The following is a 17,879-nucleotide window of genomic DNA, read 5'->3' as shown; positions in this document are numbered from 1 at the left end:
AGGCCACTTCTGCTCGGGCCTCCTGCCCCCGCTCAGTATGCACACGTTAATTGGCCGGCCCAGTGAGAGAAAGGGAGTGACACCTCTGCCTGTTGATAATAGGGAGGTAATGGACGCCCATATGCCTCCAGAAAGGCCAATCAGGGCCCCACTGGGCCGCTCACCTAAACACACCAGAGATAGCCCAAATCGGCCCCCAGGCTGTCAAAAAAGCAGTCCATAGCTGGAACTTCGATACTGGCCCCTTGGCCATTGCCCGAGTGCCCGCCTTACCAATCAGACCCTGATTGTAGTGCTCTCTGTGGTGGCAGAGCTGTCCTTCAGTGTCCGTGAAAGTTGTGGTGCGGTGACAAGGAGCTTTCCTTCGTTGTGGTATCTGTGTCATGACAGTGGTGCTGGTAGTGGTTAAAGTTGTCATAGTGAAGATGGTGATGCTGGCAATGCTGATATCAGTTTCAGTGGTGATGGACGTGTTGTTGACAGAGGTGCTATACATGATGAGGGTAGTGGTAGTGTGGTGATGGTGATGGTGGTGCTGTCTGTGGTGCTATCATCAGTATATAGACAGTGCTTCTGCATGAATTATGCAACTGCTTATATATTTTTCAAGGTAGTTCCTCGTTACTTAGGACTAACAATCAATGATACATTGAAATATATTGAAACAAAATAATAACGACACTCAGGACTGCAAAAATGCGAGTGATATATTTAAAAATCATATATCGTATATGGTGACATGCATATCAATGTTCAAAAGGCAGGACAAATGCATAAAAGTTAAAGTTTACAAACAAATGTGTTTGATATATTACATGTGGTGGTATGATAGCATTTGGTGAAACTAGAAAGGACTGGTGAATGCAGCGCTGTCCGTGGCTGTATCAGAGTCTGGGGCAGTCATACTATCATTGGTTATAATCAAAAAGGAGCATTAGAGGCAAAAAAGGGTGCCCTCCACTCAACTATACCTTATACAAAAAAAGCCCTATTGCGTATTCCACATCATGTAAATATTTCAAGAATCCCACTGCTTCTATTCTAGTGGGTAAGATTCTAATATCTACTTATGTATAGGGCTCCCTGTTTTCCATTTTACTGATTTATACAGATAAATGCAGACAGAAAACATTTATTTTCTTCCCTGTATTTATTTTTAAATGTGGATAAAAACTGAAATTGGATTGCTTTTTGAGAAATTCTAAATACTGTCTGGCGTGACAGCAAGGCCAATAGCTGTGTGAATTAATAGGTAAAGGGATTAAAGAAAAGGAAATTTCATAAAGAGGCTTTAACACCAGTAAAAATGCACAAGGTTGAAACAGAAATGTGCATATTTTCATATAAGTGCATTTATTTATCTTCTGCGGGTGTTCACCTGGCAGGGATTCAAGCATTAGTGCATATTGAGCGGTTAAATAAATGTGGAAATATACTAAGTTCAGCTTAATTTTTCCACAAAACGCAAAATAAATGTGGATAAATACAGATAAAATTAACAAAAAATAAATATGGATAAATACAGACGCAGATGTCAAAAAGAAAATACCATAAAACCGGGAGCCCTACTTATGAACCCTCCCATATGTGTATATAAAAACAAATGTAGGTATAGTATCATGTGTGACAATAATGCTAGTCTTAGTTGTGGTGCTGATAGCAGTGGCAGTGGTGGTGTCCAGAGAGGTTGTCATTGTGTGGCTGGTGGTGCTGTCTATGGTGAAGATTTTGTCCATGGCAATATCAGTGTCTGTAGCCGTGGCAGCAGTGCTTATCACAGTGTTGCTCAACATTGAAGTAATTATAGTAGTGCTGATGATGGGACTGTCTGTGGTTGTAGGTGTTGTGATGAAAGTGATGCTCTCCATGGCCTCTACGCTGTCTGTGGTAGTGTATATGTCAGTGGTGGTGGTAGTGTGGAGGCAGTGGTGCTACTCTCTCTGGCAGTGGTGGCTGTGGAAGTAGTGACTGTGGTACCATCCATTATGGTACTGGTGTCTATGGCGGTGGTGAGGGTAGCCGTGTTGACGGTGGGGCTGTCCAGGCGCACGGGGGTGTCTTTAGTGCTGTGCTCGCAATGATTCTACTGATGGAGCAATCAGTGCCTGTGTTGGTGGAGGCTGTAGTGGTGGATGAGGGTTGTCCATGGGAGTATGGAGTATCGAACTGTGTTGGTGTTAGTAGCAGTAGTAGTGGTGGCGGTGGTGCTGTCTATGAATACATTGGTGCCTATGTTGGTTGAGGTAATAGTGGTGACAGTGCTCCTATCTGTGGTGGTATGTGTGTCTATGTTGGTGGTGATAGTAGTATTAACAGTGGTGCTATCAGTAAGCGTATCGGTGTCTGTGGTGGTGATAGCAGTAATTGCAGTGACTGTTGCTGTCTATGGTGGTATGAGTGCCTACGACGGTAGCGGTAATAGTGATTAGTGTGGTGCCGTCTGTGGTGGTAATGTCTCTGGTTGCAATAGTAGTAGCTGCAGTGACAGTGGTGCTGTCCATGGTGGTATAGGGTCTGTAGTGGTGGTAACTGACTTGTGGTATCGGTGTAAGCGGTGGCGATTGTACTAGTTGCTGTGACAGTGATGCTCGCGAGGGTGTTGTCAGCATCTTTGACAGCAATATCGTAGTATTTACAGTGAAGTTGGAGCTGTTCATTGTGGTATTGGTGCCTCTGTTTGTGTTGGAAGTAGTGGTGTCTGTGGTGCTGTCTGTGGTGCTATCCATGTTTATGGTGGTGGGTACTGTTCTTGGTGGTATCAGGGTCTATGATGGTGGTAGTAGTAGCAATTACTGTTGTGCTGGTGGTAGGAGTGGTGACTGTGGTGCTATCCATTGTGGCAGCGGTGTCTATGGTGGTGCTGACTGTGGTGCTGTCTATGGTACCAGTGCCTCTGTTGGTGGTATTAGTAGTGGTGACTGTGGTGCTGTCTGTGGCTATATCAGTGTATTTGATGGTGGTAGTCATAGTGGTTACTGTGGTGTTATCCGTAGTGATATCGGTGTCTGTTTGTGAGATTATCGATGTGTGACAATGGTGGTTATTGCAGTAACTGTGGTGCTGCCCTTCATGGTATTGGTGTCTGTGGTGGTGCTATGTATAGTAGTAGTGGTGGTGACTGTGGTGCTGTCTGTGGCAGTATCAGTGTCTTTGATGGTGGTAGTCGTAGTGGTTGCTGTGGTGTTGTCTGTAGTGATATCGGTGTCTGTTTATGAGAGTATTGATGTGTGACGATGGTGGTAATTGCGGTCGCTGTGGTGCTGCCCTTCATGGTATTGGTGGCTGTGGTGGTGGTATGTATAGTGTAGGAGCGGTGACTGTGGTGCTGTCCCTGGCGGTATCAGTGTCTCTGTGGTGACGATATAGTAGTAGTTTCAGTGTCGGTTGTGCTATCCCTTGTGGTATTGGAATCTGCGTGTGTGTAGTTAAAGTACAGGTGGTATTATCTAGGGTGGTATGAGGCCTCTGCTGGTGGTAGTGGTGGCTGCGGGGCTGTCCCTGAGAGTATTGATGAGTATTGATATGGGTAATGGCGGTGACTGCGGTGCTGCTTGAGGTGGTGTTGCTGTCTGTGGTGGTGAAAAGCAGTAGTTGCATTGCCGGGGGTGCTGTCCATGGTGCTGCCTGTGATGGTGCATAGCAGTAGGTGCATTGTCGGGGTGCTGTCCATGGTGCTGCCTGTGATGGTGAATGGCAGTAGTTGTATTGCCGGCGTGCTGTCCATGGTGCTGCCGGTGGTGCTATTGGTGTCTGTGGTGGTAAATAGCAGTAGTTGCATTGCCGGGGTGCTGTCCATGGTGCTGCCGGCTCTGTCCTCTCAGCCGCGGGCTGGTGACTGGGGCTTGGGAGCCGGATGCCGAGACAGTCTGAGCTCCCGCGCTCTGCTCCAGCCGCAGCTGAGAGGGGGTGTCTGGGTGCTGAGGGGAGGGGGGCTCACACGGAGCGGTGATCACACCGCGGAGAGGGGGCGATGGCTGTCCCCGGACTTGTATTCCCCAAAGACTCGTGTCTGAAAGTCAGCATTAGGCTGAGATCAGTTTAGCGGGGCCCCTGGCTGCCCCCCTCTCTCCCCGCCCGCCCCCTCTCCATTGCTCGCACGGCGGCCGCGGTGTAGGATGTGCCGCGGGGGGCTGCGCACACGGCTGCCGGCTGGAGGGGTGCAGGGGGGCGAGGAAGCTGGCGCACAGTGGGCATAGCGCCCCCTCGCAGGGGCAGGGGGCCCTCTGGTCCCGGGCATGTCCCCGCCCGGGCGTCCACACCCACTGAGCTGCTGCCCTCCGGCCGGCGGCTGGCACCTGCGTGCCCGAGGCAGCCCCCGCGCCCTGCCCAGGGCCACCTGAGGCGGGAGCGGTGGCAGTCAGGGGCTCCGATGCCCAGGGCTGCTTGAGGTGGGAGTGCCGGCGGTCAGGGGGGGCGTCCCCTTCGCCGCCCCGCGGACGATGTCAGTGACCACCGGCTTCAGCTACCAGCCGCCCGGGATCACCACTGTAACCTATGTTTTCGTTTACAGCCCCAGCACGGTGGCCCCGGAGCCCAGCCCGCCAGCCTTCCCCACCCCTGCGCACCGCGGCCCGAAGCGGAAGCTCTACAGCGCAGTGCCCGGCCGCACCTTCATCGTGGTCAAGTCCTACACGCCGCAGGGAGAGGGCGAGATCCAGCTGAACCGGGGCGAGAGAGTGAAAGGTGAGTGACTGGGGCCGGTGGGACTGTACGGGGTGCGGGGGTGTGCACCTGTAGGGGGCCGGGTGGGGCTGTGTGCAGAGAGAAGGGAATTGTGTCTAATGGAGAAAGCGTGGCTGCACCTGAAGGGAGTGGGCGGCGGTGTACCTGCATGGGGGCGGTGGAGAGACGGTACCCGTATGTGTAGGAGGGCAGAGTGGGGCGCACCTCACCTGAGAGGGGCGGCACTGGGGCGAAACTACGTCAACCGAGGGAGCAGAATGGCACTGTGAGTGGGCAAGGCGGGACTGCCGTGGGAGAGCGGTATTTAAATGGAAACGTATCCGGATAGGAATTGGGGCTCTTCTTGAAAGATGAGTAGGGGGCCAGGCCCTACCTTAGCCTTTGCATTCTGGATTAGGGACGTAGATGCCAGTAGTGCAACAGGTGCAGTGGCACTGGACATGGCGGTTGGAGGGGCCGAAAGCACCCCAATTATGGATATCGTTTTCTTGCTAAGTAGGTAAACTAAGGGAACTGGATCCAATTTACAGTAGGATTCGCGGCTCGTGGCGCCCTTTCAAGGCCACGGATGTGGGAGCTCAGTGCAATGCACCTGAAGGGAGAGGGTCAGAACCTGGGGGAGAGGGCAAGTACCTGGGGGAGAGGGCAATTACCTGGGGGAGAGGGCCAGAACCTGGGGGAGAGGGCAAGTACCTGGGGGAGAGGGCAATTACCTGGGGGAGAGGGCCAGTGCCTGAAAGAAGAGGGCGACTACCTGAAGAGAGAGGGCCAGTACCTTGGGGAGAGGACCAGTACCCGTGGAGAGGGCAAGTACCTGAAGGGAGAGGACTAGTACCTGAAGGGAGATGGCCAGTACCCCGGTAAGAAGGCCAGTACCTGTAGCTGAAGGGAGATGAGCAGTACCTGAAGAGAGAGGGCCAGTACCTGAAGAGAGAGGGCCAGTACCCCGGTAAGAGGGCCAGTACCTGTACCTGAAGGGAGATGAGCAGTACCTGAAGAGAGAGGGCCAGTACCTGAAGAGAGAGGGCCAGTACGTGAAGAGAGAGGGCCAGTACCTGAAGAGAGAGGGCCAGTACCTGAAGGGAGAGGGCTAGTACCCGGGGGAGAGGACTAGTACCTGAAGGGAGAGGGCCAGTACCCCGGTAAGAGGGCCAGTACCTGTACCTGAAGGGAGATGAGCAGTACCGGGGGGAGAGGGCGCAGAGGGCTGGGGCGGCGAGGAGGGTTAGCAAAGGCAGTGCCGTAGAGGCGCTGTACGCTGGCAGGCAGGTACAGGGGTGCTGTAGCCCGAGGGTGATGATGGGAGGGGGTTTTCGGGGCTCTGCACCACAGGGAGTATGTCAGGGGCGTCACCTGCAGGGAAATGAGGGAGACACTGGGGGGAGGGTAAGCAGCACTGTGCGAGTAGAGGAGGCGGCCGAGGGCCCTGCATGCACGAGGGTGCGCCGTGCCCTGTGGTGGAGGGAGGGTCCCTCAGGGCAGGGATATGAAGCGGCCCTGTATTGGTGCTGACTTGAATGCCCGCTGTGCCAGGGCACCGGGAAGAGGCTTCGTTGCACAGGGGCTGATGGCTGTGACAGGGGCAAAGAGAGAACATAGACCCTGAAGGTGAAGAGCGACTGAGGGCGAAGAAGTCTAACGAGTGTGAGGGAAGTGGAAGGCAGAAGAGAGGCGCAGTGTCACAGAGAGGGATGGAAATGAACTTAAAGGGTTAATGAGCTGCACATTCACTACTCTGTGCTAGCCATGAAGGGCCTGCGCTTGAGTGCAAGCAGCCCGGTGAGGCCTCAGTGCCTGGAACCGCTCCTCTAGGCACACACCCGTTTCAGAATGCCCATCCACCAGCCCCACAATCACAGCAGGGGGCGAGGCACGGAGGGTGACCCTGGGCCCGCCCTCTGATTGGTGCATCCCAGGACTGAGCGCCACAGGAGGTGATGCAAAGGAACAACTGAATAAAGCCGAGTCCGATAGACTCACCAAAGCCCGGACTTAGAAAAGGAAATCACGCAACTAGACCATGTAGGAAACATCCCAGCCCACCTCAGATGAACTATGGGGAGACAGCTTGTGATAGTGACAAGAAACATAGATGGAGTTACATTTTGCACATAGAAAGGAGCATGGCTAAGAAGAATGTTAAGGGTGACACGTGGCCGGCCCTGGCGCCTCGCGTGAGTCTATCCTGAGGTGTCCGTCCTTCAAGGCTAGTCCCAGAAGATCACTGGAGCCTGAGAGCCATTGAATCCACCATTGCACGGCTTGTCAGGTCAGCGACACTCAGTCCTCCTCACAAGCACACACAGGCACGTTTGCACCGAGAGTCTGAGTGCAAAATGTCCCCTGCCGGAATCCTGCTACCACGCTTTCAGAGCCTTTGCTCCACAAAACCACAGAATGTGGTAACAGTAGGGTCTTTATCCCCCCACCAGCACATGACAGTTCCTTGCTCAGGGACCCATAGGGAAGTTGTATTCCCTGCAAAACATTTAATGTAGTTTGGGATTCCCACTCGACCCTAAGTTGTATCATTGCCAGGAGGGACAGCAGAGCTGCATGCAGGTGGTACTGCACCTCATGTAAAGAAGCATTGGTCAGCACAAGTACTCCTCATGACATGGACAGGCAAACAACAACAAAGAAACATCACGTATGTAGCACACAACCCAAACAATATTTCAATCAAGCAAGGTCCTTCATTCCAACAATAAATCACAAAAAATCTTTACATTTGCTGATACCATCACCAATCCTGCCTTTATCTATCAAAGATATCAAACAACACAAGAATCAGTAGGCTCTCTCTCCAAGTTAGGTTTGGAAAACAAAGAAAATTAGCCATGATCTGCACAAAGGCGTAGCAATCAATATTTCCAAGACAGACCCTTCTCCTCGCTGTACAATTGAGAGAGAGTCTGTTTCGGTGGAAGAGTGCTAGCATCTTATCAGCTCTGCCTCTGACATGCTTAATGTGCATGAGGGTCTTCACCATACAAGAAGCCTAGACCCTGGTAAGAACAGGACGTGTGATTCATTCCCCTTTGATTTTTGACTATATCTAACGGAGAATGAATCTCTGCCTAATCCTCCCTACTTTGATTAAACAACTACCTATATTTATCAGCAATTTCCTTGGGGGTCTTTATCATGGCCCATAAACCTGGGAGACTTTCACAATTCAGTGTTGGTGGTGCAAAAATCTAGGTTTCCAAATACGACACAGAATTGAACCTAGAAAAAGAGAGCACCACTGTCACCAAATCCTTTTTTCCCCAAATCTGCACTTCGCATCAAATTATACTTACCTATTTTTCTCTCACAAAGTAAATATTAAAATGACTGGACAACATAAACTTACCCTATCTGGGATCCTCAAAACGTGCTTCTACCATTTGCAAAAAATCCAAAGCACACTTGTCAGAGCCACATTCAACCTTACAAAATTGACTTTCTCTCTGTCTCTTTGAGCCAATTCCACTGGCTCCCAGTAAACGTCTACTTTTTAACTCAGCATGCCAGATGTATAAATGCTTCATGGCTCAGTTCTCAGACACATTCGAAAAATACAATCCTGTGAAAAATCAGTGAGCATGTAAAAAGACAAGTCTTTAAACTCCCCCTTTTAGATGCACAGTATGGACAGCAGGACTTTACGACTATATGGATTAAAATTATGGAATGTTTTACCACTGGACATCAGCTCTCAGATACATGTACTACAGTTTGGAAAAGCCATAGAAACTTGGCTCTGCTCACAGTAAACTTTCCTCTTGCTCCACCCTCCAAAGCTAATTTGCACTACACTATACACACAATCATTAATAAATAAGTAGTTAAATAACTGTTTATTTTGATGATCGCTTTTTAAGTCCTTTTAACCAAACAAGCACGTCTTCAGATTTTGCCTGAAGGGGGCAACTGATGAAGAGAGCCTGGTGTTCAAACAGTGGGAGTTTCAAACATAGCAGACTTGAGCCGAGAAGCCATGGCCAACAAGAAAGAACACATGAATGATTCATGGGGGTAACCTTGTATTCCTCAAGACCTGGGCTTCTAATACTACAGGCACAACAAAGGTTCTGGCTGATTTCCCCATGCAAACCTTGTTACACTCTTTCAGAGGCTTTATTTAGGGTACCCACGTGTGATAAAACACTGAAATAACTTGAACGCAATACATTTCTACGTTTTGTTGCAGGATGAATTGTATATTAATTCAAGCATATCAGCTTGTATCAAAGTGGAGAAAAAACACAAGTGCATGACTATTGTTGTTATTTGTTGAACTTGATAGTCTTTTGTCAAATATTAGATTTTTTTAGGGAATTGCTTTAGCCCTTTTCTCATACTGTTTGGGGGTGATTATTTGCATGTTTCTATGTCCTCTACAGGTGGTAATTTCCAACTACCTGGAAGGTGCATCCATTTGGTCCTGGTGAAGACCCGTTTTTTTTCCTCCAAATTATCCTTCTTAAGGGTCGAAAGATCAACGCTTTGTTCATATATGCATGGATTGTATGATCGCATGTGGGCAGAACCACTGATATTACTTTTTGGCTGTTTGAAAATATTGTAGTTGCATTGCCCGACACAGTTTTTGTATTTTTTGATGTCACGACTTCACTCCTCACAAGCACTAAGCTGGTTCACTTTTCCCTTTATACGGAGCACCTATGTATGTATACATTTATGTTATTTGATATACTTGAATTAATATATGATTCATCCTTCAGAAGAACTTATAAAGATGCAATGTGCAAGTTATTTTAGGATTAATCACAACATGAGGACAGTAATTTTGTAATCTGGACGTGAGGACAGTAACGTTGTAATCTGGAGGTAAGGTAAGGTGTGACAAGACAGTGAAGCCATTTGTAGGAAAAATAAGTTATTTTGAGCCAAATGCAATCAGTGACAGACAGTGTAGGCCTCCGTGTGCCCAGGGCACATGATCCCTCTTCTTCAGGGCTGGTGGAAATTACTGCGCTAACCACAAGTTTCAGTGTCCCATTGGCATCAAACATAAATCCAAGCTTATTAACCTTACCAGCTGGTTTGAGGAGCAGATGTAGGGTCCTTGGAGCTGTGATGGAGGGCAGAAAAGCCTTGCTCGTGTGCCCAAACATAAGCAATATGTCTTGGAAACATTACATTGAAGAACATTGGCCATGATCTAATCCTGGAAATCTGTCAAGAGAGGCTCAACATCCAGGCTTGCGTTGATGTCAGAAGAGACAGTTGCCCTGTGTTACGACATACCGTGCACCTGCATGTGTGTTGTATTGGAAAGGGCACTTGTTTGATACACCCAGCAGTGTATTTGTGTGATATTGTACAGACTCATGGCCTAATTAAGAGTTTGGTGGTCCGATGGACTGTCAAACTCACGGTGGCGGTGTGGCATGCTTCATCATCGGGTTCTTCCCGCCCGCTGCAGGACGGGGCGTGCTACGACCGACGAATATGTGGGTGCACTTTGTAGGGTGTGGGCTATATAGTGATGTGAGAGTAGAAGGGTCAAAAAACCAATTTGAATTGAAAAAATACCTGGCCACGTGGAACAGAAGTACAGGTGGACTTTCTTTAGTTATTCATATTCAGACAGGAGGCTGAGTCCACAGTAAAACTGACCTCTCTCTCCCCCCTTTGTTTGATTGTTATATAGTAATATGCAACCATGTGCTATATTAAATATGTCATTACATCTCTTTATTGAATTTTAAAATCTTGGACTTTCCCACTTCTTTTCCATTGAATTTGAGAACGTTTGAAGATTTCCTCTGATGTAGAGGAAGTGCCAAAGAGCACAGTGAGGGTCAAGCGTGCCTGCAATGTCCGCTTTCTCTGGACTTGTGTTGGAACAGAAAGCTGTCCACACATGAGCAGGATACACAATTGTCTGAGGATCTCTTCCCTTTGAGCGCGTAGGCCGCTTCCTTTATTTTCACTCTCGTAATATTTACAACACTTGTCTATGGACTCTTAGAAGTTTTGAGATGTTTTTAAATCTGCCCTAAATTTTTTAAATACTCACGTGGCTCTGGGGCACTGTGCCCTCTCGTAGTGTGTCCCCATCAGAGCTGAAGGACAGGAAGGATGACCTAGAGCTGGACTGATTTTGCCCTTTCTCTGCCAGAGCCATTCGCTCAAACTATTTTCTCCATGTTGGTGCTTGCATTGCCAAGCCTCTCTCAAGCTCCTAGTGCAAGTGGTGAGTTATGAGCTGAATCAATATCTCCTACTGTAATTTTATCTCCTGGTCCGGGGCCCTGGTTACTATAGCATTGAAACGTTAACCTGGACTTTTGCCATTTGTTAAACTCTGTAGTAGCTGTGGTTGATCTATCTAGAGTAGACCAACTAAGAAGAGATGGGTATAGGTGAGGCCTCACAATCTTTATCTCACTCAATAAAGTTCATTGGCCACCCAGAGGTACTCCTTTGGAAAATAATGTGCCTGTATTACTGCAGAATCTGAAAACAGTAAAGTCAAATAAACAGGACAGTACAATGGTGAAGTTCAGAAGGTCCTAAAAGTTGTGTTTGCTGAGAGACGTTATTCCATGAAGTCACATTCTACCCAACGAACATCTATGGAGCGTACTTAATAAGCTCTTCGGAGCAGCTTAGGTGGATCTTGAGTAAAAGGGTTGTTTACTACCAGACTCTCAGTTGATTGACTGGCAGTCAACCTCTGATGTATCACTGGTGGCGGTAGCACTGGCGCTTCCGGAGTCTGTCATCACATTCACAGGTCAGCTGGGAATGACATTCTGCTGGACAGAAATAACAAGGTATCTAGGGTGTCATGGTTAGTGACTGCCCTAAGAAAAACGAGAATTCTTGCTGCACTGAAGAGGATCACGCTTGCCAGACCATCGTTGGTTCAGAGTAGGTCATCTGCAGTTTGTCCTTCATGGTTGTCTTTCTCCTTTGAGCACCGGATACCTCCTGGATCTGCTCTGCCAGAATCACCTCCGGCGTCAGTGGTCAGTGGAGCAGAGTGTGTGCGTTTTTCTGGACTGGTTGTTGGCTCTTTGGGCATAGGGAGCTTCTGGTCTTTCTGGCATATGTTCAGCAAGCAGGCATGTCCCTTAAATCAGCGCCTCTTCTACTTCACTCCACATCGTGGGTTTGTTGGTCACATTGGGGGCACCAATGTCCTTGAAGCACCAAGAAAATCCCAGTGGAACATGCTCTGGATCAAACCACCTCAAAGTACTGCCCTCAGAGGCCCAGTATTTATCAACACATCTAACAGTATCAAGCTTCTTTCAAACTCTAAGTGACCAGCCTACCGCGGGCAAGGACTGACAGCTCCCAGACCGGAACCGGTCTCGACTTCAGCTGGATGAGTATTCCAGCTCTAAAAGCCAGATGTTTCAAAACCAACACATTAGAACAAGTTCCTCCAACAGCCAGGAGGCAGGCTGAAGGATCGATGAAACACCAGTGAAGAAGCCTTTACTTCTATACATCAGGAGCGTGATGTACACTTCTGTAAGAAGGTGCTCGATTGACCATTGGTTGGGTTTTTTGTTGATTTAACATAACCGTGCTATATGCATGCAAATAACTAATATTCAAATATCCTCAAATATAATTTTATAGCAACAACCCGATCAAAAGGAGACCACAGAGTAAGCATTCTGATCTTTCATGAAGATGGGAAAATTCCTTGTCTGCCAAGGTTGAATATGTATAACCCATTTGTAGGGCACTGGGAGGCAGAGTTTAGGCAATCAAATGTAAATTCAAAGGTTGAATATATTTATCTAATATATTTTGATTTCCCTTTGGCGGTGGAAAGTGCATCTGAGCTCATTTCTCAGATTACAATTCATGAAAGAGGCAGTTTGCATTGTTTTATGTAAAGTGCTCCCCGCTTGCAATTGTCAAAATCTAAACATCGACCAGGCAGTGCCACTCAAAAGAAGCCCGTGAAGTGCAAGATCCCATACGAGGAAACAAATGCGACTCTGTGCCCCATGTCGCAACAGTGAGAGAATCAAAGCTCATTCTTAATGTGATAATCTAGCAAAAGGAACTACTGACCTGTTTCGGCCACCTGGCATTTTAAAAAAGACTGCACACGGAGCACTTATTTAAAAATGGTTGTCTGCCTGTCAGCAAATCTGATTCGTTATTCATTGTGCATTGTACAATTGCAATTATTGCAAGGTTCCAATAATGACTAAATCACTAATGGTAGAGCATTGATAAGAGAAGATCGACATCTGTGGTACCAAAAATCATAAGCTAATATAATCGAAAGTAGCCCTTCAGGCACCTGCTTTCGACTTCACAACAACTAGTATTAACACGGCCATTAATGTAGCCATTTTATTCAAAGAGGGAAACAAAGCTACCCAGTTTAGAAAGTAAGGCAAGGACACCCATTTAGAGATGGGCTGGTGTTATAGAATGTGAAGGTGGTGTAGGATTGACAGGCTCACCCCATCTCCCAATTTCTTGACTGCTTCTTGAACACGGAAAATTAACTATGTATTCCATTAATCACAAAAAAATAATCATCATTTGTAATATGTTCAGAAACTTCTCTTGAATACATTTAACAGAGAGCAGTCTTTAGGCACGTGTTAGGCACGTTTGTGGTAGTATGAAGTTCAAAATGTTGAAGGTTGAGGAAGATGGTTCCCAACACCATTGACATCAGGCTGGCATGTCTGGTTCAGTCACTTAAAAACACAGCTATGCTGTTATAATTTTACTAGAATGTGTATTAAATTATGAAAGTGTCCACAGGCCCTTTCATAAACCATTATTTAAACCCAGATTGTATTCTAGACTTAAATCTGTAAAGGGGTGCCTAGACAGAATGATATCAAAAAGGAAATACAAACTTTCACTTGAATTAATCTCAGTTTTGTATAGCACGTACAAGACCCTTGTGGGTATCGTAGTACTTTACAGGCAAATGTGAATAATCGAAACATGCATAACAAAAATATAGTGGAGCATAAGACCAATAATAATAAACTAATAAAAATTGAACAAATATATACAGGGATATACCAATAGTTCATGTGAATTTGGCCATGAGAATAGATTTCACTTCTTTTTTGAAGAATGCCGTGGAAGGGTTCCGTATTGTTTCTGGGGGCAAGTCATTCCAAATCCTGGGAGCCATTCCTGAGAAGGTCCGATTGTAAGTTTTCTTCTTAGCACAACGTTGTGGTTTCAGTAATAGGTTATTTGAGCTCCTGGTGGATCTGTTACCACTGTCTCCCTCTTGTCTCAACACTACCTTCTTATGGCAACGGATACACATATGCTTCGAAAGAAGCGCAGGATTGTATTGATAGGTCGGAGAAGTGGTACTGCGGATAAAGAGATTCGGCTTACCCATGGATGAAGAGTTTCGGCTTGTCACTAATCCTTTCAAATACATGTTTTTCTGCTGGCTCGCTCAGTGATATCAAGAATACAGGGTGACACAACAATTGTTTATTGAGTGATTGATGTACGTATTTGCTTAGTTTGCTGTTTTACCTAAGCAGTTCTTGCCATCTTCCAACCACCTCAAAGTGCTTCCCAGGCCAAAGTTGTGTAATGGATGCTTTGAACTTTAATCTGATATTACAGTCCCTATCTCTCCTCTGTCCTCAGAGGTTGGACAGTGTGTGCCTGGGCCACTGGGGGTTGAGCTTCAGTCCCCTCTCGCTGATAAGAGCACTTAGAAATAGGATCAGAGCCAGCCTTAAAAACCATGTAAAATTAGTTGTATGTGCACACTGTCCTTACGAGACCCTAGAAGCAGGAGGTGGAATGGAGAGAAATTGGGGATTTAAAGTGGGTTACTAATCTAAAGAGATTGTGAGCCCAAGAGTGTACTTGAAGTTGGTTTGGGGTTAACCATTAAGCTGTCAAGTCACAGGTTTTTTCACTCTATGTTTCCAGAAAGCGGTGTCCTCGAGTGAAGAATTCTTTGTGTTTGGAGGTAACTGATCAACCAATCACTTAAATCAATCAAACTGGATTTATAAAGTGCAGCTAATCACCTACAAGGCTATCCGGGTGCTGAGAACTGAGCTACTTTGGGAGGATTTAGTTGATCAGCCAGGTTTGGAGTCCCTTCCTGAATTCCAATAGAGAGGGTGCAGTCCAGAGGTGGTGGGGAAAAGCCTTTCCAGGACTTCGCAGTGAGGAAGGAGAAGGAACGTCCTCCATTGTTGCTTCGGCAGATGCGGGGAGGGTGCACGACAGCGAGGGAAGTGGAGCGCAGGTTTCTGGAGGGTTGATCAGTAATGCAGTATTTGATCTGACATTTTAATTGGCAACCACTCTTAAGTGGAACCCATGTACATGAATGCCTTGTGCGGGATCATATGATCATCAGAGGTGGCTCTGGGCAAATTGAGCTTGAATGAGGAGTGAATTAATTTTAAAAAAGTGCTGCAAATTATCAACACTGGCATTATATGCAGAAGAGCAGATCCTGTTTCACCATTGTGCATTAGCTATGGGACCACTGCAGAAAAACCGATTTTATGCTTGTGAGGATTAAAATGGATGAAAAAGTTTCATTGAATTGTAGATACCGTTAGCCATGAAAATCACTTGGAAAATGATACACAATGAGCCTCTTTCACACAAAGTGGAAGAATGGGTTTACATTTACTGCCCTATTTTAAAAAGCTAAAATGTTTACAGATGGTATGGTGGAGCAATTTATAATATTCTGCCATTAGACCTTTGACAAGTGTTTTCCCAGTTGCCGACTGTTAGTAGTTAGCACCCAGTTGTCCCAAAGATTGAACTGCATGAACCAGCTCACAGCTTCATTGCTGGATGCCGGATGCTAACAATGCTAAATCTATAGGCTAGAAAAACACTTCTTAGCTTCCTTGGCTGGTTGAGAGCAGCAGTAGAACTGGAATAAAGGTAGAAGGTGGTTTGATTGTTGCCCTCACATAATCGATAGCAAAATAATGACATAAATAATTGAAAGTAAAAGTCTGAAAGTCCAGTCAATGAAGCTGGACTCTGCCATGCCAAAGGAAACCATGGCATCCAGTGCTACCCTTTCTTCTCAGAGCCATTTTGTGGAAGGTCAACTCTATAGACAGTGAATTTGGTGTTCATGGTCCGCTTGAAGTTCCTGCTCCATGTTATTCTATGGAGATGTGATTGTGTTTATGGAATCAGAGGTGTTCCTGTAATCGGAAGGGGCAGACGCTGCTTTTCTTGCCCTGGTTAAAAGCGGATAAAATGTAAAGGTTCCAGAAACTAACATTGGCCAAAAACAATTATATTGAGTTCCAGTTGTTTGCCTTTTGTTCAGAAGATGGGCTTCTAGAATTACACCCAAAAGACAAACTACCCTTGAGGACACCAAGGCAGTGTGTGGGAACATCAGGGGCATTGGCCTTAAACTCTTGCGATAGGTGGAGTCGCATGTGATGCTTTTGTACCTCAGGGTCAGTATTTTGAAGGAGGAGCCGGTCCTTAGCAAGCACAAGTTCGCTAAAGATGATCTTGAGCCAACCTTGTTGGCACAGCAGGGAAATGTGTCTACCAGACAGGATCACCGCTCACTGTTTCTTACAAAAAAATCCAAATAGGATGGGCAATTGTTTCAGAATTTGAGCTTCTTGGAATTTGCTTCCATCTTGGAAAGATCATGGGTGACAACTTTCATGTCAGGCAGGAGCAGCGGGGCAGGCCGTGGCTCTCGGTCAGGCTGGTAGGCTTTGCTGGTCCTCATTGCATTCTTAGATCAGTCTGAAAGGCAGGCAGGCAGGCATGAGGATGTTCCCTCTGTTAAAAGAGTAGACCATGGTACGGAGCATCTCTGTAGCCGTCACACGCTCTTCCTAGCTACTTCATATTGTTATCAGTACTGAGTTAGAGACTCCGGTGTTTATAGGAACCTGTACCTTTGTGTTCCACCAGAGCTCCAATCCGAACCCTCCATTTGTCACATTCAAACTTCTCACCCAGTTATGACCAAATGCACCTCACATCCAAGGTTTTCAGCAAAGATGGTGACCCAACCCCTGGTAAGATGCCTTGCGTATTCCTTCAACTGGCTGAGAAATATCAGGCAGATTCCGTTAGTGCATGCTGAACCAAAGGTTGTGCCTTATCCTTGTGAGGAAGTCAGGACCTGTGTAGACTGGGGGTTTCAAAACAACTCCTGGCATGAGAGGTCCTGTTCCTGGAAGTGAGTACCTGTAGGCAAAATACAATTTTAGGGTGGCAACATGTGATTCACTTATATCACTACCTCCTAGGTTTTTCTAGAAAGTAACACATAATTTAGAGCTTGGCCACAGAGCACTTAATCTGTTCAGAATCAGACCAAAAACAACTCATCCCTTGGATCAAGTGTCAGAAAGATGTATGCCATGAAGAATCTCAACCTAGTTGTAGATGAACACAGCTTGAAAAGCTGCTTTGTTCCTGAATTTTAGAGGGTGACTAGTAGGCATTGCCCAAAGGGTAGCCTGTCCAGCTATTGTTCAACAAGTGCCTAGATCTGTTCTAACCCTATAGGTAACATGCAACTAAGTCAAAGGAGAGAGATCCTTTCTAGTCAGGTGGAGGCAGCCGGGGCTCAAGTGTTCTTGTGCCAAAAGAGATCTCTTTGACAGTGAGATGGAGACATCTGGGTCCAGGGTGACAGGAGACAGCTTTGGTAGAGTCAGAGGTAGACTGCTGGCGCTCATTGTGCCCCGGTCGTAGGTGAGTTCTTAAATAGTCAGATGGAGACAGTTTGGGCTCAGTGTCAGGAGACAACTTTATTAGAGTTCAGTGGAGACTGATAGGGGTCCTTGAGCCCGGGCCAGGAGAGAGCTCCTTGATAGTGAGGTGGCGAGAGGTCGGTTCCATATGTCATTAGACAGCTTTGTTGGGGTCGGATGAAGACATGTGATGCTCAGTGTGTCCAGGTCCGAAGAGAGCTCTTTTAAACTCAGAAAGTTTGAATATTACAGATTTAATAGATATGCTGTTCACTAATATATGCTTTATTTTAGGTACTTTCGTTTTAATGCTTCAATAAAGCTTATTAAACTTAGCGAATGTCTCTAACAGAAAGCATAGGACAGGGGGGCTCATTTATATTCTATTTCAGTTCCAGAATTCATTATCCTTTTTCCAATTATATTCTTTTTTATCCATTTGCTGGGTGGTTGGTTCAAGAGTCTCAAAGGAGGGTCTTTGGACGCAGA

The 17,879-nt window shown here is 46.6% G+C and overlaps 1 protein-coding gene across 1 annotated transcript in view; it reads left to right on the top strand.

The window, feature by feature from the left end:
* The window catches only part of SHANK3 (SH3 and multiple ankyrin repeat domains 3), a 1,483,929-nt gene that overhangs the window by 451,009 nt on the left and 1,015,041 nt on the right, over positions 1-17,879 (top strand). Inside the window, exon 11 of the mRNA XM_086918824.1 lies at positions 4,511-4,683. Coding sequence (XP_086774950.1) covers positions 4,511-4,683 — 173 coding nt within the window. The remainder of the gene's footprint in view (positions 1-4,510; positions 4,684-17,879) is intronic.

The sequence above is a fragment of the Lissotriton vulgaris genome, chromosome 1_1 (assembly GCF_964263255.1).
Source record: "Lissotriton vulgaris chromosome 1_1, aLisVul1.2, whole genome shotgun sequence".
NCBI classification, from domain to species: Eukaryota; Metazoa; Chordata; class Amphibia; order Caudata; family Salamandridae; genus Lissotriton; species Lissotriton vulgaris.
The sequence above is the reverse complement of the archived record's forward strand: the minus strand, read 5'-3'. Positions and strand labels throughout refer to the sequence as shown.